General features: G+C 36.3%; 2 protein-coding genes across 2 annotated transcripts; both read left to right on the forward strand.

Moving 5' to 3' along the window:
* The first annotated feature begins 517 nt into the window (after window positions 1–517).
* LOC105670741 (uncharacterized) lies at window positions 518–14,406 on the forward strand. The gene is made up of 6 exons (XM_067355252.1): window positions 518–913; window positions 1,403–1,509; window positions 2,164–2,459; window positions 3,426–3,603; window positions 6,366–6,535; window positions 7,920–14,406. Exons 1-6 carry the CDS (start codon window positions 657–659, stop codon window positions 12,765–12,767), a joined length of 5,856 nt encoding a protein of 1,951 aa, XP_067211353.1. The 5' UTR covers window positions 518–656; the 3' UTR covers window positions 12,768–14,406.
* A 26-nt stretch (window positions 14,407–14,432) lies between these two features.
* Window positions 14,433–18,213, forward strand: LOC105670718 (L-threonine dehydratase catabolic TdcB-like). The gene is given in 8 exon segments (XM_067347877.1): window positions 14,433–15,233; window positions 15,776–15,910; window positions 15,912–16,025; window positions 16,027–16,095; window positions 16,256–16,263; window positions 16,311–16,473; window positions 16,613–16,926; window positions 17,119–18,213. Coding segments are annotated over 8 exon segments (1,185 nt in total). The 5' UTR covers window positions 14,433–15,200; the 3' UTR covers window positions 17,468–18,213.
* Window positions 18,214–21,179: the final 2,966 nt, after the last annotated feature.

The following is a 21,179-nucleotide window of genomic DNA, read 5'->3' on the forward strand; positions in this document are numbered from 1 at the left end:
CGGCAGAACTTTTTTCAGGAAATAAAAATCCACCTATGCAGTTGCTTGTAAATAGCTTAAAAGATCCGGCATCCACGTAATTCTTTCAAGAGATATCTTTCTCGGGAAAACAGAAATCTACAAACAACGTTTAAGATACAAGAAAAATAATGGGATTGTTAATAAAAGAGGAGAATTAAATTATTATTCTGTTGAAACAAGATAAAATAATTATCGTAATGCACAGAAGAGAAAAACAGAACAGAAGTTTCTGTTTTATATTAACGGACATAAAAAATAATACAAAGCGACAAAAACATCACAATTTATTTTATAATTGTGCTTCCTTTTTTTAATCTCTAGTAAATCCAAAGAAAAGTATAGATCTAATTAATATTTTTATTATTCGTTGTGTAAATTCTTCATCATTATACGCGATTCACGAAGACCTGCGTGTCGAAGATATGTGGGTCGCGTCGCGTCAAAGAATGCAATAAGAAGGAAAACGAGAGCGGAAACGGGAGAAAAAAAAAGGGAGAGAGAGAGAGAGAGAGAGAGAGAGAGAGAGAGAGAGAGAGAGACGGATTTCGGAAAGCAACGAGAAAGTGTTTTACCTGGTGAACGTGACCGTTCGAGGCCGCGATCGCCGTTAAGCCGATTTACGGGCGCACGTGCGAATGTTCCGCGCGTGGTGCAACGGAGCGGATAATGACATTAAGAGGATCCACAGGAGCTTCCTCGTGGCACTCACGTGTCGTACTGAAGTCTACTCGCGTTCTTCGTCTTCGTCGCCGCGAAGCGCATCACGTTCACGCGCGTCGCGCTGGCAACATGCTCCAAAGCGCATCGCGAGATGTATTCTTGACGAGGATCGCGAAGAACGCGTTTTCGTTGCAGAATTAACACAAGATTCCTTTCCGCCAAGAATTGATTCGTACGTACGAGCTGGTGAATTTTTTCACGGCAATCCGTAATCAATACTTCGATTGGACACAAGGTTCATTTAATAACGTAATGATAAAGTGATGCTTTTGTTCCTGCATTTTTTTTTATTCCAACAAAAATATTACGTGTAGTCTGTTGTATTTTTCTGAATCTTTGCTTGTTAATTGTAAATATTTTAATAATATAATTCTTGAAAATAATTATAATATTTTGTAAAAGGGCCGGGGATAGTTTGTGATGTTATTTATTAGAATATTAAAAAAAGTTATTAATATTGGTGATCATAATGATAAATTGATAAATTTATGGTCAATAGATTTATCCTCACGTAATTATTAATATATAATCTCAATATTTTAGATATTATTAATAATGAAAGAATATAATATAATAAGAAATTACAAGAAACAAAATAGTACAGTTAACTATAATAATATCAATTGCACAATAGTTATTTTATGTTACGAATCTGTTTTAGTTATCTGGAGATATATAATGAGAAGGTAAGAGATCTTCTGAAGCCGTCAACGAGTGCGAGCGGACTTAGAGTTCGAGAACATCCTCGACTAGGACCTTACGTTCAAGGTACCGTGAAATGTCGCGCACCGAGTACGTCAGCTAAAATGCCTCGAGGGTCTTCTTATTCACTGTGTACCCAAGTCTACGCTGTTTAAATCTTCTACCCTTATTTCACTTCGCGGCCGGTTTATAGTATTTATTCCACTCGTCGCATTATTACAATCCAATACAGAGATAAATATGGCACGTTAAACATTGTATTATTAAATATATTAATCCTATAAAAATATAATATTTTTTTAACTTTATCGAAATTATTACTTTTGCAGAATAAATCATAAAATGCTGCAATTAAATATGTGTTTGTGGAATTCAATGCTTGGAGTTAATACGATCACTATTGTTATTTATGTAGAAATAAATATTTGTATCAACTTTTAATCGCGTTCACATTATTGATTCTAGAATTGTAGAATTTTGAAATAATGTTGGCACATTTTCAAATTTTAGAATGCTAGTACAATTTTAAGATGTTTAAACATCTTCGAATTTTAGAATGCTGAAATCTTTCAATTCTCGAGATCTTTAGATTAGTTTGACTAAATTTTTGAACGTGTCTTCCACTCATTGTAATAATCTACTCAAACAATCAAACTCTGATACATTTTATAATTAAAGTATCATTGTTGACGATTCCCTCTTAAAACGGATCTTTTTTAGGATTAACGCACCACGTGGTCCGCACACTGGGATCATTGATGTCATACGTGGAGGAAGGCACAAAAGCCAGGAAGACAGCCTCGACACTTCAAAACCCGAGTAGCAGCCGCAGTCACGCTCTGCTGACCGTTGATTTCTCGCAAGACACTGCTGATGCCGAGCGCCCTAGCAGCGGTGACACTTCCTCGTCCTCCTGGAGACAGGACATCACTTCGCGCGGCGGCAGCAGATTGCATTTGGTCGATCTAGCGGGCAGCGAGAGCGCGGCCACCTGCGGCGGCGTTCATCGACTGAAGGTGAGTCATTTCCTAAAAATAATATCGTCCGCCGGAATATTCGCTGGTTGAATTTTGCGCGATGAGAATCGATATTTGCGCGAGCCTTCTTTGCGAACGGATGGAGCCTTATCAATCTCCTCCTGGCCGCCATCGCGCGCTAATGGACTCGTCTAATCGACCGAGTCACTCGCGAAAGTACAAATGTAAAACAAGTGTGACCAAGTATTGCAACAAACTGTTGTGTTGTTCAAGTTGTGTTGTTTCTACTTCTATCTCGACAAAGTAATATACCTATCTCGATCTCTTCGTTACTCGAGTAAAAGTGTGGAGTTAAAGAGATCTAATGTCATGATTCTTAACGCTTTTCTCTCGTTTTCATCGTTAATACAATTCTATGCGATGTGTATTTATTTTCAACATTGACTTTATTTGATAAATTAAGTGAAAAAAGTATTGGCGAAATATAAATTGCAGGCATAGAAAAAAGACAAATATATGTGAACTGATCTATGTGCAATATTGTTTATCGTTATTGTCGATGCAATGTTACATGTCGTATAATTATGCCTTCTAACATACAGAAAGAATCGTCACACGACAAAAATTCCAGAATTATCTGTGGTGGAATTTCTCGTGTAAAAACCAAAGTATGTTTAAAAATTCAATCATTAAACTAATAAATTTCATAAATAAATATACATAAATAAATTTCCGATAAAAACAAAGCACAGTCCTCTTTCAAGTATTATTATTTCAAAAATATGCGAGCAATATTATAATTGAATTTCGTAATATTTTTCGTGACATTTACTTTGATACAGAATCAAATAATTATCAAAATTGATTTTATAAAATTTTAAAATGGTTTTTAAAGTTAAAAATAAAATAAATACCCGATAAATATATCGTTAACAGTCGACGTAATAGCTAATTTAATTTTAACATTATTTCGCTTTATCCTTTTTTTTTTCCTGTCGTTTGCAGGAAGGTGCGAATATCAACAAGAGCCTGGTAGCTTTGGGAAACGTGATATCCGCACTCGCCGAGAAAGGCTCGACCGGAAGTGGGCCAGGCAGAAGATATATCCCTTATAGAGATTCCTCGCTTACTTGGCTATTGAAGGATGCACTCGGCGGAAATGCCACCACCATTATGCTCGCCAGTAAGTGTCTGTCGGTCTTCTCCTTTTGATCTTTCCCCCGCCCCCGTCCATTCCCTTAAACTTGCATTCCCTTCCTTTTTCAACCCTCGCGATCTTATAACGTTCCATCGACATAAAGAGGTTTCCTTCCGGGAATATTCTCCCCGCGTAAATCGCGTTTTGCCGTGTGTATTTTCGCGAGGAAATTATAAGCCCGCTTTTGATCTCAAACTCTCCATTTTAATATCTTTTCTGTTGCCAGAACGACGCGCCGTTCTCGCGTACAGATTGAGATTCCACGATTAATTCGGCATCACTTAATTGACCCTTTTAGCGCGAGCGTTTGCACTTAACCATCGCGCGCTGAAAGGATTAATCGCGACCGGCCGTTGTCAGTCGATCAATGTTTTCCGCGTTCTTCCGCTTTACGCGGTTGGGTTTATCAATCAAAGATTATCCGGATCACGATGTTTTGCTCCGTAAGCTCTGGCCGGCGAATTACGACGAAAAGCTGGCCATTTCTTTCCCTTCCGCAGCGTCTTTCCATAAATTCCGCTAGTTACCGGAGAAGAAGTATTATTCCGAGTCCGCGTAAGATTCGTAAAATTATTCCCATTCGCGATAATCCGGGCTGCATGTAATTGGTTTAAATGCTTTTCCAGGCGAGCTAAGACGCGGAGATTAAATTTCGATAGAGAGAGAAAGAAAAAGAGAGAGAAAGAGAGAGAGAGAGAGAGAGAGGGGGTAGTGACGCGAGGAGCGGTAAATAAAAAGTCTGTAGTGGGCTTGCGACAGTAGCTAAGTGATCGATGCTAATATCTATTGCAAAAGAAATATCTGATATTTCTCTCATAGCATACATTATATCAAATGTTTCTAATAAAAAACTTAATAAGAAGATTATTAGGAACCAATATAAATAAATTAATATAGTTAGCTATAATTAGCGTAAAGAATAATTATTCATAAATAAAGTGTTTTAAATTATCAATTATAATTAAAAAGAAGCAATAGGAAAAATAATAATTAAAAACACGCAGAGAGAAACAAGTTTCAAGTTTTTATGTAAACATGCATCTTCAATTGTATTACTAAAATTTTAGTTCTGTAGAAAGCATGTTAGAAATATTTGGTACTCTCGATCTGATTTTAGTAAACTGATCGTGATTCTACTTTCACCATAGTTTTAGAAGAAAAATTCTTTAAAAGTTGTATTTTTTTATTTTGACTACTATATAATTTTCACGACAAATTTCTGCTAGTTGAAAAATATTACTCTATACGTAAGTCAGATAGAATTTTCAGAAAATTATTATCGCGCCGTGGATGATAATCAAAATAGCTATTTCAACAGGGAGGCACTATCTTCCCGTAGAAACCTGTTGTAGTTAGGTAAAGCACGTAGAAGATTGCGTTACACTGTATACTAATAGATGAATCTTTTTTTCAACGAGTAAAAGTTGACATCCTTTTCGCAGAAATTGAAACCGAAAAGAGAATCAGAATTTAAAATAATGATAAAAGTACTAACAATTCACGGCACAATTTTATATTACAAATGTGAATTTAAATTTTGAAATTTCGTCATAATATTTCTGTTCCTTTCTTTTTTCTCCCTGATTCAAATTGTAGCGCAATTGCATGCAGTGAAAACTTTGAGGATATGTTACATTCCAAACACGTCAAATTGTTTTGGTATAAAATCTGTACTCTCTACTTTGCCGTTTACTTCGACTCGTTGATCACTGTGATATTTACCTCTTCTCTCGTGATAAAAACCAACAAAATTGACAAAATTGAGCCGGCAGCTGTAGACAGACGTTAATCAAGGGAAGGCGCGCTGATCTTTCCTCTTCCGACTCGTCACAATTAATTACCGAAATGAAAAAGTCGCGATCGCGCGCGATTTGTATAATTGGTCGGGGAACAGCGCGGCACGGCGAGTTTTGCGAATACTTCTAGTCGGCCCGACGACGTGTATAATTAATCGTAGCGAAATATTCCGAACCGCTGATCATCGGCAATTAATTGAATTGCTAATAGCATTTCGGTTTATTATCGGGGGAGACATTTAATATTCAGCGGGCTCACATTTGCGATTGAGCGTAGTATGTGGGATAAATAGACATATATTATACCGCAGAACGCACATTGTCGCGCGATGACGGATTATATATGACGATCTCGACGACACGACGTCTGGAAAAGACACCATCCGTTCAAAATCCATTTCGAATTATCGAGCCCTCAGTAAGCCGCGAGTTATTTCCAGTTGACTTGTCCGCATGGAGTTTCGCTTCGTACATTTTCTTCCGATTAACTCCGATAGATATACCAAGTGGAGACGCGACAGATTCCCACTGTTCAAAGTATTTGATTATCTGTGCAATCACAAATTTATGAATGCAGTGAATTTTATATGTTACTTTTCAGAGCAAGAAACACATTATTTTTATACCAAAAGTGCACGTTTGGAAATAAAGTTTAGTGACTTAAAAATCATTCGCACGGTTTTATAGTTATCTTCGAATAGGCAAACAGTATTTTGCGACATTTTAACAGACATTTTACGACAAGCGCTTACAGTAGATATTCCATTAATCCTTCATTATCAATACTTAATCGCTGATGTACAATTGTAATTGGAATGCAAATCGGTCGCAGTCGCTAATATCAATCAGAAAATCGCACTATAAGAGTTAAATAGCGTAGTTGGAACGTACAGCAGTTTTATCATGTATTTTTGCCACGGACTTCAGTACGAATCTTGTTGTTTCTTTCAGCGATATCTCCGGCCAGCGGAAGTTACAACGAGACCGCACACACCTTACGATTCGCGCAAAGGGCGCAAAGCGTGGTCAACCGACCAGTGGTCAACGAGGATCCCGTGGAGAGACTCATCCGTGAATTAAAGGCCGAGGTTGCGAGATTGAAATCCTTGTTACTGGCAAAGGCAAGAAGTTTATGGATTAACTGTACTCAATTTTTGCACGAATTACGTGAGAAAAGTTTGAAAACCAAATACGGAATGTTACTGCAAATTGAAAAATGCGAGCATTTCAATACGCAAGAAATTAAGAAAAATGTTTCCCACTTTGCGTAACCAAGAAAATGCTTTTAAACTCGCATTGGACGATTAAAACAATTATTTAAAATTTTGTGTATGTACGCGAACTGTACAAGTTTAACTACTAACTTAAATTCCGATAAAATACCAGTTATTTGCGTATTACATTACACATCCGGAATTATTCATCGCGATCAAATATCTCGGGTTTTTAATTTCGCAGAAGTATGTTGATTAAATAAAAATTAGCGCCATTTTCTCGTTTGTCTTCTGACGCGGCGGGAATAAAGAATGGGGCTTGGCAGAGGCGAGGCTGGAAACTCGAAAGGATTTAATCCCCGACTTGATGTTGATCGAGTGATTTTATAACGCGGCCGAAGGTTCGTATGCTACTGGCGGAAAATATTAATGAGTTTCGAGCGGCGCGCGATTGGTAATAGCGCCGCATTATAAAACAAATTTCGTAATTTCACCCGACGTGGAACGCGGCGGATCCGCGATAAATAGCGGCCGATTTTTCAGCCGCGTTTTAACTCGCGCGCGAGGATGCGGGAGTTTATTATCGGGAGTTTGCCAATACGGTGCCGGCGATATTGTCCGATGTCATTACGCAAATGAGATTCATTGATCGTTTATTTGACACTTATTGAGAGCCCGTTGCCGAGCGATTGGCCAAACGATTGCTGATAAAATATAGCGTGCGTTACGCTTAACGAACGATCCGCGTTTTCATTTCCATCAGGCAGACGCTATTCTTCATTTCCGCACGTTGCATAATCGCATATTTAAATTACTCATGCTTCGTCCGCAATCGCAGCCTCATTCCCACGGGCCTCCGTATTGTATTTCAAACACGAGATAACATGTTTTATCCACACAGAATAATGTCCTTTTTAAAGATATATACAACAATTGTGATGCACATATTGCAAATGAAAATGTAAAAATAAAATGTTGATAACTGCTTCTTTTGTCCAAAAGTGGATTACAAATACAAATTGACATGATTTAAATATTGATTTTGTAATTCAATTTCAATGAAAGCAGTTATTATAAATTTTAATTATACATTAAGTCTACAGTAAACAATATTTTGAAAACATTATAAAAAGAAAATTAAACTCTAGTTGAAGAATTCATCAAGAAAGTGTCAAAAGTTTGATACATATCGAGAAATTCAAATGATATAATCTAAAAAAATTTTTCTGTGCGAATATTCGTTCTCAACTTAAATTAAAATATAGTTGATTATACGAATCTGGATTTGCAGGATATCGACCAGCAAACGAAAGCGCCGTGTTGCTGCAGCAAAGTTCAAAGTTCAAAGGATTCGGCGACGGATCCTCAGTATTGCGGGGAATCGGAATCACTCAACACCTCGCACTCCGATTGTGAGAACGAATCTGTACAATTAAAGAACGACAGCTCGCTCGATGTGCTTCCGATCAGGAGATTCAACTCCAGCGACAGCATAACGACTTACGAAACCGGCTCTTCAGGATCTATCAGAAAATTCAATTCTTACGAGCATCTGCAGTCTTCGGGCCGTTTCGCCGACAATTATAACCAGGCCAAGGTCACCGAGTTAAACGAGGAGGAAGACGAGGTGGTGAACGAAATCAACGAGCCAGTCTTTGTGGATATACCGACGCTAGTGGCCGTTCTAATCAAGCCCGACGATAATCTGCAAGAATCATCGACGCAGATCGAGGAAATCTGTTCCGACGAAGTGCAAGAAGATTCGATCGACGCCGATTTCATACAAACCGGCAACGAGGAGTTCGACGAACCGGAGAAGATCGACGACGTTGATCCTGGCGAATGCAGCAATTCGACGAATTCTTGCAACGCTTTGGCCGACTCGGAGATCGGCGAGCTTCAACAAATTCCGTTCGAGTGTCCTCCCTCAAGTCCGGCGTCTGTTGAGAACCGTAGATCGCGAGGTAAATTTAGCAAGCAACACTCGGTTGATCTGCCGTCGTTGAATTTGAACGCTTCGAAAAAGTTCGGCTCCATCGAGAGGATCAGCAAGAAGAAAGAACCGACATTTGATCTACAGCGGTCGCACACGAATTTGGAGAAACGTCCTGCGCTGTCCGATCGAGGGAAGAAGCTCAACAACATCCGCGAGATTGACGATCGCAAAGCAAACGCTAAATCGGGGAGTATCTGGAAGGCAATCGGTAACGTCGGTAGCAAGGATCATCTACAGAGAAAAAGCAGCAACGAATCCGACAAGAGCCTGAAAGACTCCAACAGCGGCAGGACAAGCAGCTACAGCAGCATCGGCAGGAAGCCAAGTTTAGAGAATTTAAAGAGAAAGACTAGCAAAGACAGTAGCTCAAGCAGCTCCAAGGAGGAGCAGATTCTGATCTCGAGCTTGACGCGTGACAAGCTATTGCGCAGGAAGAACTCCTTGGATCAGGAAGCGGCGACAGCGGGCGGCGTAAGGCATCACACGGCTATTCAACGAGTGAAGCGTGCCGATATCGTCGCGGCTGTCACGGAGAGACTCTACTCTAGTAGGAAACAGATCGAAGAGACCAGCATGGCGGCGAACAACGCGTCGGGCATGCGTTCGCCACCGGAGGGCACCGATGTGAAAATATCGAACAGTTTTATGGCGCGATCGCGGCTGCAGGAAATCTCGCGAAAGATGCTGATGAAGCGACGAAGGATCAACGTGGACACGCAGACGGAAACGGCATCGACGTTGCGCTTCAAAGACACGGCTTGTTTAACGGACGAGCCCAAGATAGTTCTCCAAGACGCGGCGGTTCTCACGGACAATCACATGGATTGTGACGTCACGACGACTTCGACGGATCACCGACTGCCTGTTCTTAGGGTGAAGGACATGGCTACGTTGACGGATCGACGACCGCGAACTAACATTTTTCGCTGCAAGGACGCCGAGAGTTTGGTTAACGATCTCGATTTTGACGACTATGAACTGCACTCGCCGCGAAATGACTCCGGCGTGCTCTCTGACGACACGCAGAATTATGCCGAGAGCAATCTATCCAGCGCTGAGGTGTCCGAGCTTTATCCGGAGGGCGACAGAAGAGCGCCGTGCACAGACAGTTCGACCAACACGTTCCTCGCGTCGCCCGGCAGGAGCACAGCGGTGCAAACTGCGCGCCCGGAAGCGACGGGTAAACGGAAAAAGAATCCGGAAAGCAGAAGCTGCAGTCAATGCTGCAGTTTGCTTCACGAGTGCAATCAACAGCGCGCACCAGCGAGTAATCTAGAGAAGAACGTCATCTCTATATCTTTACCGGACATGATCAGCATAACTATAGAGAGCACGAACGGTTTAGAGTCGAGGATCGCCGTAATGGACGGCAGCGATGCCGTGGAAGAGAGAGCGAAACCCGTTTTCAATGACAAGGAATGTCAGACGGATCAACTAATTAAAAAAGAAGTTGAAGATTCGTTCTTAAATGATCTTACGGTCAGATCAACAGCTATTCAAGCGGACGGCAGAGTCTTCAGGATCGAAAATATTTTCCAGGATCCGAGAAGCAAAAACTGCGACGTTGTTTCCGATTTGAGAAAGGAAACAAAATCGGTGACCTTCAGGAATTCCCTGGGTACTTCCTCCGTCATTGAGACGAAAGAGAGCGGCACGGAGACGGAATGGAATGAAATACATGTTGAGGATATTTATCAAAGAAAGTGGCCGATCCCGAAGGGAAGTTTAACGCGAGCTTTCATCGCCAAGAGACGCAGCCACAGTTTGAGTCCGAAAAGACCGATACACAGGCTTGGCCATCATAATGTTTGGAAAAATTGGACTCTTCCGTGCCCAGAAAAATTCTCAGAACTTATCAATCATAGCAGAAAGATGAGAACTGTGTCATTTTCTACAAAAAAAGATATTGATTTAACGAAAAGTTTGCTTTCTTCTTCAATAAACAGCGAATGCACTTCTAACAATGAAATTCTAGAAGAAACGACTCAGGAATCATCCAATCAGAATTCCAGAAGCGACTTCAAGAACTTGAAGAAATCGAAATCTCTTTCGATAAATAATCTTTTGGATTATGATTATAATTTTTCGGACGACAGTCTCGACTACGATGAAGACGATGTTGCGATGGAGTCAGCTGATGTAAAAGCAATGGATTCGAACGATCGTAAGTATTGTGAAAGTTTTTGTCCTCCGGATGTTGTTGCTCACACAAAAAAGGAAGCCTCGAAATCGACATATCACGTGGATTCGGCGAATGTCGAGTCTTCGACGAACATCGAGTCCTCGACGAATGACGATTTCGATGATATCGAGATAGAGTTGCCGAAGAGAAAACCCGCTGAAATATTAGATAAGAGTCCTATGCAGGATTACAAGGAGCTGATCTTAGGCACGTCATCGTATGTCACAGATAGCGATTCTGAAGAAGCAAATGTGAAAATGACCAATCACTCTGATAATGTCAATAGGAAAAAAGTGTCCTTTTCGAATCCCAGCAGCCCCGAGGAGATAACTGACACTATGATCAATCGCGAGTCAACCACGGTCAAGCAAACCTCGGAGGTAGCCTTGAAATCTATTATCAAGAAAATTAAGAAGAAGAGACTGGCTGTGACCGAAAACTTGGACATCGTCCAACCGAATACCGAGATTGACCAGTTTTTGCAGCAGAAAAAGACAGAATCGACGGAGAGCGAGGAAGTCTTGTCTGCCTTGAAGGAGGAAGAAAATTCTAAGGATTCCGAGAATTCGAGCGATAAGAAAGTGGAATTTTCCAATAAAAATGATTTCGAAGAGCTTTTCTACGGATCGGACAGTGTTACTAACAATCAGGACAATCGCTCTTGCAAAGCGCCGAAGAAAAATATATTTGAGGAGTATTTAAATGAAGCAACGATTTTCATGCGCAACATGAACTCTATGAACGAGTACATGAATGCCACAAACGTGCAGAGCTACGGAAAGCGTCACAAAAAACGAAACAATCGTCGCGGAAGCAATCCAAATACAAGTAGAGATTATATAGAGATTCGCGGGCGTAAAATAAGCCTGAAGAACGACATTGACAAATATCTGCAGCCGTATGAAGACGAAATCGCTGTCGAGTCCTACGAGAAATGTCTGAGAGGCATCGAGAGATTGGAGGCGTGCATCGACAAAACTAACAAGCACAATCAAATTCTTCGGGACAGGTACGGCATCGGCGTCGAGTCTGCTGGCGCTAAATCGAGTTTAGCGAGTCCCAGCGTAGATTCCAGAGTGTCCAGCGTCAATGATAGCGCGATTCGCCGACGTGGGGATGTAATTTCCGGCGTTGAGAGTTGTGATAAGTTGAGTCTTTCCACGATTTCTTTGCCCCTTTTGTCTTCCATTCGAACTGACGTCACGAAGCGATCTATGCTCAACGAGGTAGAGAAACTCAAAGCTGTCACTACAGTCGATAAATATGATTCCGATTATAAGAACAACAATATCACACCCGAGGATGATCTCGAGCGCGAGATCTTCGATCAGCTGATGCACGCGGCCGATTCCAGCAAGTGCCTCAGGCAATCCGGACGCCTCGCGAAAACGTCCGATTTTGGATCGCGAAGCCCGACAACTTATTCCAAGTTTCGGGAGACTTTTCGACAGGACGCTCGCAGAATTCTTAATTTCGACGAAGTTTCCGCTGTTGAAGATTATCTTGGTGACATTCGCGGAATCGAGAATAGCCCTGAAGCTTTTAGGAAAACGCTACTTTCGGATCCAACAGATATTGACTCGGGGACATCGATCGATTCTGAGATCGATCCTAAAGAATTCTGCGATCGCAATGAATTGCCAGAAGAAAACGGTAATCTGCTGAAAATCGATGTGACGGACGAGACGACAATCTTCGAGACAAAGATGGAGTATCCCGATTGTATGATAGATTCCGTGAGATCGATCGACGCAGAACAAACATCCTACACGGAAGAGATTGCGCGGAGAAATACGCAAAAATCAAAGGATAGCTTAAGGATGGAATCAATGAATTTCAGATTTGGTGGACCTTTGAGCATAGAATTAAAATATCCTAGCAGTCCAAGGGCAAAATTTTTGGAACTTCTAAGAGAGAGGAGACGAATCGTAGAAAAAAGTAGAGGTATGAATGCGTTTTGAAAAAATGGTCTGAGATGGTCACTCCTCATAAATAATAAATCTATTTTTCACATATATTTTGTATTTTGACAAGTATAAAAAAGAAAATAATTAATTTATAAGTAAAAAAAATAATATAATTTGTAAGTATAAAAATATATTGAATAGAAAGAAACTTGTAAATAACAATATCATAAAAGTAGTTGTTTGATTTAACGATCTATTTTTACTATATAGTAATGTATCTCGGTATTTAATGATTGTATCGATAATTATGCACAAAGTATTAATGGACCTTGAATTTTTATAAATATGTATTATAATTTAATATTGTTTTCTAAATGCGTTGTTACATTTAATATTTAACAATTTTACTTCAAGTTCTCAATTCTTTTATATTTGATATTAAACTTCACAAAATTTTCAAATTTTAGAAATTTTTATTCAAAGACCGTTAATACTTTTCACATATTACAATTATTAAATAAAAATAATACTTGTATATAATAATATTATAATAATAAATAATGTCTTATATTATAATCACTTTCTTTTCGAACTAGTGACGCACGATTGCCTGCTACAAATTTTTATACGACTTCTATCATAAAAATGAGTAAAATATTTCAATATTAATATTAATCTAAAAATCTATAGTTCAATTTATCAAAATCATTATGTTTAAGAATCATCTTTATGAGTAATGTTTGGATCCTTTTATTTTATTGTCTTATCAGTATCACTGTATCTTATTTCTTCATTATAAAACATAGCAGATAGCAAATATTTAAGAAATATATTCGAAAAATAAGTTATTTTAAACCTAATTGCGTTATATTCAAGCATTGTTCTCAAATCACTTCGTTTATAGTCAAATATGTAATGTAATGTATATTATACAACAAATACACATTAGTATTACGATATTGTGTCATTAAAGTAACAGAAATAACGTTGTATTATTCATTAAATTGTTTAATAAAAGCTATTTTATGAAATAATAAAATAACAAGAATTAATATGTATTGTATTACAATTTAATTTATTTAAAAAATTAGCAAATTCTATAGAAATAGTTATTCATATTATTTCTTTATTTTATTTTTTATGCGTGTGTATTATATATTATTATATTTCACTGATAATTCAGTAAATGCTTCAAATTTGAAACTGTTATTAATTTATATATTTAGTTTTGTTTTTTTTAACATAGCTGATTTTATTCTAATAAGGCTCGGTTTGCGGTTTTCAGGTAAGTGAAATACATACAGTTGTCAGATAAAATTGTTGAAAGAAAAGATGGAATAAAAAATTAGTGTTGCTTAACGAATCCAATGATTTCAATTTTATTGACTTATTTTTCTCATTGTCAGTTTTTTACAGCATAAACCACTCGATAAGCAAAATCATCGAAAGATTTTTGTCACTTTGCGAAAATGGCACGTATCGTGGCAGGATTGGCGCGCAAATACGTAATGTGCTCTGTCATCAAAATACAGCAGGTAAAATTTGATTGCGAAGGGACGCGGAAGCTGATAATTGTATCGCAATCACTATGCGAGAAGTGGATTGCGTTTCTAGGCCTCCTCCTCCTCCTCCTCTTTCTCATCGATAAAGACTGGTCCGACACATATGCGCGCGGCACGTTCTGAAAACTGCCGGCACGTGCCCCGTGCTTCGCTCATCGTATTTGCCTTTGATGCTGATGCAAGCGTAACGATGCTCGTTTATGCTCGCACACACAGTATGCAGATAGCTCAGCGAAGCCGGCAAAAGACACGCGTTGATGGCTGTGAATTTATGCATACGTAAAGTCTCGCGTTTTTTTTTTATCTGCATTTTGCGACAGAATTATTCGGACTGGCTATGCTTACGATCACGTGTAACCAATTTTTTTCTTTTTCAAATGACACTTTGTAAAGCATTACAAATTCAAATTTCACGATTTTAATAAAAAATATCATGGAATCATTAAAACATTACTCGATAGTATAACTTGAAATAAAAAAGTTAGTTGCATTAATATTTAAGAATTATGATTAATGACTAATTAAAATAATACAAAATTAAACACAACTACTTTGCAGAATTTTAACAGCACAAACAAGTGGCAAAATCAATAAAAGTTAAAAGTTAAAGAGCTTAAAAATAAAAATTATCTACATTTATAGAACGCGAAAATAATAAAGTTTGTACATGTTTCACATCACTTATTTTCTCTCAGAGCTTAGAAACAACACAATAATGCCATAATTATTTTCACGGAGCTTATAGAGACAACACGATTATACCGCGAAGAAAACAAATAAAAACGTTGGAAAAGGTTGAAAGTGTCTTGTGTTGACGATAAGTTCGTCTGTTCTTCTTGAAGAGAGCATCGATTTTCAAAAAGAACCAAGTCGAGTTTGATATCACATAGTGCAGAATTATCTCCAATTATTTCATCTAAAGAAAATGAATATTTCGCCGAAGAAAAGAGCAGATAAGGTACGATACGTGTGATTACGATTTATTTTGATTATGAAAAAGACTTTCATCTTTCAGAAAATAATTGTTATTCCAAGTAATACTGAAATAACGGATAAAATCAACTTTGCAGCGTTTCAAATAAAAGATAAAATTATCGAAACGCCTTGCAAGGTAAGAATATTTAATTTTGTTTTCAATTAGCACTTGGCAAAATTGGAAAAAGTTGATAATATAAGATATTAAGTATATTACACTATTTACTTATTATATGAAAATTTAAAAAATCTCAGAAATTCAGAAATCCTAGGATCTATATATACGTGTAATATGCAAAAATAAGAAATATCAATAAAGAAAGTCTGATCTCAAAATCAAATATATTAACAAGTAATTTAGAATAAATCTAATTATTAATAGCATAAATAAAAAAGAATAAAATATATTACACAAGAGAAAATAAAATCTAAATGCTAAATTGACTACATGGTAATAGTTAAAATATTGTTTAAAGAATCAATGAATATTAAATTAAATCTAATAATCTAATGTGGTTACTTTAGGAATCACACTTGTTGGACAACATGGGTATCATACTTTATATGAAGAAAGAGTTTCGCCAAGTCACCAACAGCTTCAAAGCACGCGGTATACTTTATGCTCTGCTGAATCTTTCGGACGCACAAAAACAAAAAGGTAGTAATAATGGCCTCGATAGGTAATCACGCATTGTCTCTTTGTCATTACGGAGATAAGCTGAAGATACCGGTAACAGTGGCGCTGCCAAAAATAACGCCAATGACGACGGTCATGGACGTGTCAGGAATATGATCATGTAAAAGTGCACATTGAGGGTGACAATTTAATAGAATCTCTATCTATTGCAAGCATCAACCGAGAAACTGCATTACATTGACGGGTAGCTATCTAAATTCTTGAAATATTGTCGTTAAAAAAATATTTTCATAAATGTCTTCTCTGTCTAATGAATTTAATTCTATTTTATATCATTATTTGTTAATCATATATCTTATCGTTCCAAGAAATTTTTGTGTTAATCTTGATAATAATTTTTCCTTATTGAAACTTTTGAAACAGATACGACGATCTGGATGTAATTATTGGCCAAGGAACTTTAGGCTTGGAAATATGCAATTAAGTCAATAATATCGATGCGGTGGTGGTACCTTGTGACGGTGGTGGATTATTAGCGAGTATTGCATTGGTTATCAAACGACATAGTCCATGGGTGAAAGTTTACGTAAGTTAATAGTTGTCAACAGATTATTATTTTACATTTCAATCTAATTAGTTACTTGAGTGTTCGAAGAAAAGCCAATTAAAACAAAAGACAATTATAAGATAAAAATGTGTAAATAATAAATTATTCTAAATATTAGGGAGTCGAAGCAGAGAACTATTCAAGTTTTAGAGATGTCTTCAATGAGAACAAAATGCGTGAAACAAGTATAAAAACCAACATAGCTGATGAACTAGCAGTCCCCACAGTCGGTTCTAAGGCATTTCATATACTTGTAACTGCAGCACGCTGGAAAAAATTGATCGATGGTATTTTCGCCGTAAAATACGAATGGATAGCAAACGCGATTGTACAGTTATTTGAAAAGAAAAAATATATCGTCGACGGTGTTGGAGCGATCGGTTTAGCGTTTATGTTATCTGAAGAGCTCTTAGACGAATTGAAAGGAAAACGGTAAATTTTTTTTGTAAATTTGATAATTTTTTTTCCAAATTATTTATACTAGTATTTATTTTTCATATTTTTCAATCTTTAACTTTGAAATTTACATTCCGCATCCGATAGTAAAAATTGTGATGTAAATATTTCCAATTAAATTATGATAGTCCATAGAAATTTCTAATATTGTAATTTTATGTGCATCAGAGTGATGATAATATTGGCCAACGGTAATATCAATACTACTGTCCTGTCTAAATGCCTGGGACGAGGATTAGCCTATCAGGGTCGCCTCATAAAAGCTACGTTGCAAACCTCGGAATTGCTTTTCTCCAAAGCAGAACTCTCCAAGTTGTTAAAAATGATGAACATTTCCTTATTGAAAATCACGTACGAGCCAGTTTGGTCAACATCGGATATGTTCAGCGTCGATGTTCGGATTATTTGTGAGATTCAGAATCCAGAACAAGTCGAAATGCTAAGAAAAGTTCTTTTGCAGAAATACAAACACGTGAATATAAAATACTACGTAAAGTATGTTATATATTATGTGTAGAAATCATATCATATTAATTGTAAGACAACTATTAGTAATCTGTTATATTTATTATGTCGAACGATTTGCAATAATATTAAAAACGTTTTATTGTCGATGCATAATTAATAGCAAGTATTGTACATTTATGCATATATCGCCGCCAATTTATCTGTTACATTAATTTATCAGCTAAATGAAATTAATTTGACTAATTAACCGTTAAAGCCGATTAAAAATTAGTTCTTGTTTTCAAATGTTGGAAAAATTTTAGTAAAAATGTGATTAAAAATTATGCATTAAATAATTCAAACAACGAAAATTTGAGAAAAAATTTTAAAATATTTCAATAATTTTAAATGTATAATTCTTTGTAAAATTTAATTAACATAAAATATGGTAGTAATTAGTAATTAGTAATTTTAGTAATTTAGTAATTTTTAGTAATTTTAGTAGTAGTAATTTTAGTAATTTAGTACTTAGTAATTTTTTATTACATTAATTATCTTTCTGTTGTTATATATTTCATTTTCTGCGAATAATAAATTTCAAAAATATTCATTATGTCTAATTGCTTCTAATCTCAATGATTTACTTGTAATACAAAACACTTAATTGTAATTAAGAGTCTTCTAAGTAAAGCAATTGTATTATATGCCTATCATAAATCTTTCTTTAAATCGATCGGGAACGATAATCGAGTAGCGACGCGCAGATAAATCATATATGTTCGTTGTTTTATGAACTTCAAATTAAAACTTACGTAATAAAGCAAGTGACCGATATTTGCTTCATTGTCGCCTACAAGTTATAATATAAATCCATGACTTGATTGTTCGATTGGGCGAAATTCTCGGCGTCGATTTGAAATTTTATGCAACAATGCTCGAGTACGTGGCCAACGTCGCGTTATTTTTCTTTCGTTATGTTATACGCGAATGATTGGATTTTTGCGTAAGCTCGCCTGGCCACGCATCTCGCTTTTACGAATTTTATTACAAGGAGTCCGATATTTTTTTATGCTAAACGCTACCGTCGACAAAATGCAATTTGAATGAAATTCCGGCGTGAAACGCGATCGCGATCAATGACGTGACACGACAATCGATTGAGCTTATGATTATTGTGATTTTATCTAATAAATCCCACGCTCGTGAAATCAGCAATAGCACTTTCCCAAGTGATAATCATGTCGATTGAATAATGTAATATAATTGCAATGCAATATAATTGTATTTGCTTATTGCATAATGAAGATACAATAATATAATATGTGTATCTGAGTTAGCCGTAATATAATTATTTTATTAAAATAAATATAAAATAATATGAAATTGTTTTAGTATATAGATAATGTAGCTGTGATGCAATATAACTGGAAAGGAGTGCATCATATATTCTTCTATAATGTGAAATAATAATAATAGTGCTTTCTTTTGGTAATAAATTTTTTAGTTTATTTTATGTAATGTAGCTCTCTATCATAGATTATAGATAAGTTATAGAAATTATAGATAATTTTTACTAAAATTATAAAAAGTTTTGATAAACTGAGAGAAATTCTCTAATCCCTCTGATTTACACTTCTATCGTAATATAAGTTTAGTCAAGATTTAACACTAGGGCAAAATACTTTTTATTTACACGTTAAGACGAGTTCGATGTCATATGATAAAATCGTTGCATTCACGCAATAAAGAAAAGTCCATCGATCACACTAAACGCCGCATCCAGCGGCGATGGAAGCGAACTGAGGGCGCGAACTGAGCAAGGAGAGGGGAGAAGGATGAAAGTGGCGGTCTGAATTTACAGCATTTAATATCGGCAAAATGAAGTACGACCGCGGGAGGAAGGCGAGTAAGGAGCCGCTATTTTGCGGCATCGATAAATTCATTTTATTGCCGCGGCTTGTAGGCGGGTGGTCTAACTTCGGCCACCGCCTGCCGATGCGCTCGCGCGTATCTATCACGGTCTTTCCCAACGTATCACTCTTTTAAACACTCGTTTCAAATCGATTTGCACGATTGCACGACTGGGCGCAAGCACCAGATGTGTCATTTTTTTTAAATGTTGCAGAAAAAAGTATATAAAACCTCTTTAAAATAGTATAAAATATTCAATTTAAACAAACAAATTGCTCTACCATTAATAATTCACAGAAGTTATTTATTATATATATATATATATCATACCAAAATCAAACAACTATTGTTCGAAACATTTTTTTCTAAAACGCGTCGTTTTTTGTATATTTAAGCATATTTTTAAAAATGGAACACTCTGTATATCAAACTCCATATCAAACTTCAAAAAATAAAAATTTTCAATTGTTTAAGATTATACATTTTTTGAGTTTCTCACACAAGTAAAAATTTATATTTAACATATTTCGCATCTTAACTTCTCAATTATTCATTCATCTTTATAGAATCATAACTAAACCATTATCACAGAAATTGTGAGTTGTAATTCATTTATCAAGTATAGATTAAATATCCATCATTATCGCATTTATAGTAAATACGAAGAAGCGTCGAAGACGAGTCGCTAAGATTTCGCAAGAAAACTTTAGAATCTTGTCGAGAGAGTTAATACTGCAATAATCCGGACTGTCGAACGGCAGAGTAACCGGCACTCATCCCTCCGTGGCTCGTTCCTTCTTTTTTAACTAAATCTTAGCACGCATCAAGAGATTCGTCGAGTTTATGAGACTTGGACATTAGGGGGCGAGAAACTCGGTAGGGATTAGCTTTGTCGAGTCATTCTGTCGGCTACAAGTGAATTTCGTGACCGAGAGAAAATACATTTGCAGCAATTAGTCATTCCTGCGCGACTGCTAATGCATATATATATATATAAAGTAGTCTAAAAAAAAAAATACAAAATATAATAATAAGAAATGGAATGAATAAAAATTAATAATAAGCTAATTTATTTTTATTGATTTAATTCAAGTTTTTTTTTATTTTGATTGACTTTCTTTGTGCATACATTTTTCACAAATTAATAATAAAAATTTAGTAAAATTTTAAAAAAGTTAGTTATTAATAATTAATTAAATTACTAATTAAATTATTAATTAAATTTGTTGATTAAATTCATATAAAAGAAAGATATTACTGGGGAAAAAATAATTTATAATGTTTAAAATATTTCTTTTATCTCTGATACTCCATAAACCATGTCATTAAATCATTTCGTATTAGGCACCTTGTATATATGTGGAGACAAAGCGACAGAATGGAAGAATTTGTTTTCATAGCAAAAAGAGCGGAAGAATGAATAAAGGAAAAAACCGGTGACATGAAGAATGTATAGTGAGATGAAGAAAAAGATAGCAGACGAGGCCATTGGCGGAAGTTACTTATTAGTTTTTAAACTGCTTGTGCTTCGTGTCGTCATGGAATTAACGAAAGAACTTTTTCCGGTGGCGGCGGATGGAATGACGTGGATGAACATTATCGGTGGAAAAATTAAAGTCGCGAGATCGAGCTTGATATTTTGCCAAAAATTTAGAACGCACATAAAATCATCGTCTATTTCAAAGTTTTATCCTCTCAATATGAAGGAAATTGTACATCATAATTACTGGGTGTATAAAATGCAACATAATTTTTATGATCATTAATATTGAAAAAATTGAGAAAAGTTCATTTTTTATTTTTGCAAATTAATGAATAAATATTAATTTAAATAATTTGGATTTTATAGTAACAGACAATAACATTCAGTA

This window comes from Linepithema humile, chromosome 1 (genome assembly GCF_040581485.1).
Source record: "Linepithema humile isolate Giens D197 chromosome 1, Lhum_UNIL_v1.0, whole genome shotgun sequence".
NCBI lineage: Eukaryota > Metazoa > Arthropoda > Insecta > Hymenoptera > Formicidae > Linepithema > Linepithema humile.

Bases quoted from the DNA above. Each gene is read 5' to 3' on its own strand.
- LOC105670741 (XM_067355252.1), top strand. From the start codon at position 657: ATGTTCCGCGCGTGGTGCAACGGAGCGGATAATGACATTAAGAGGATC. The intron at 914-1,402 runs GTACGTACGAGC...AATCTGTTTTAG, and splicing joins TTTCCGCCAAGAATTGATTC to TTATCTGGAGATATATAATG. The intron at 1,510-2,163 runs GTACCGTGAAAT...GATCTTTTTTAG, and splicing joins ACTAGGACCTTACGTTCAAG to GATTAACGCACCACGTGGTC.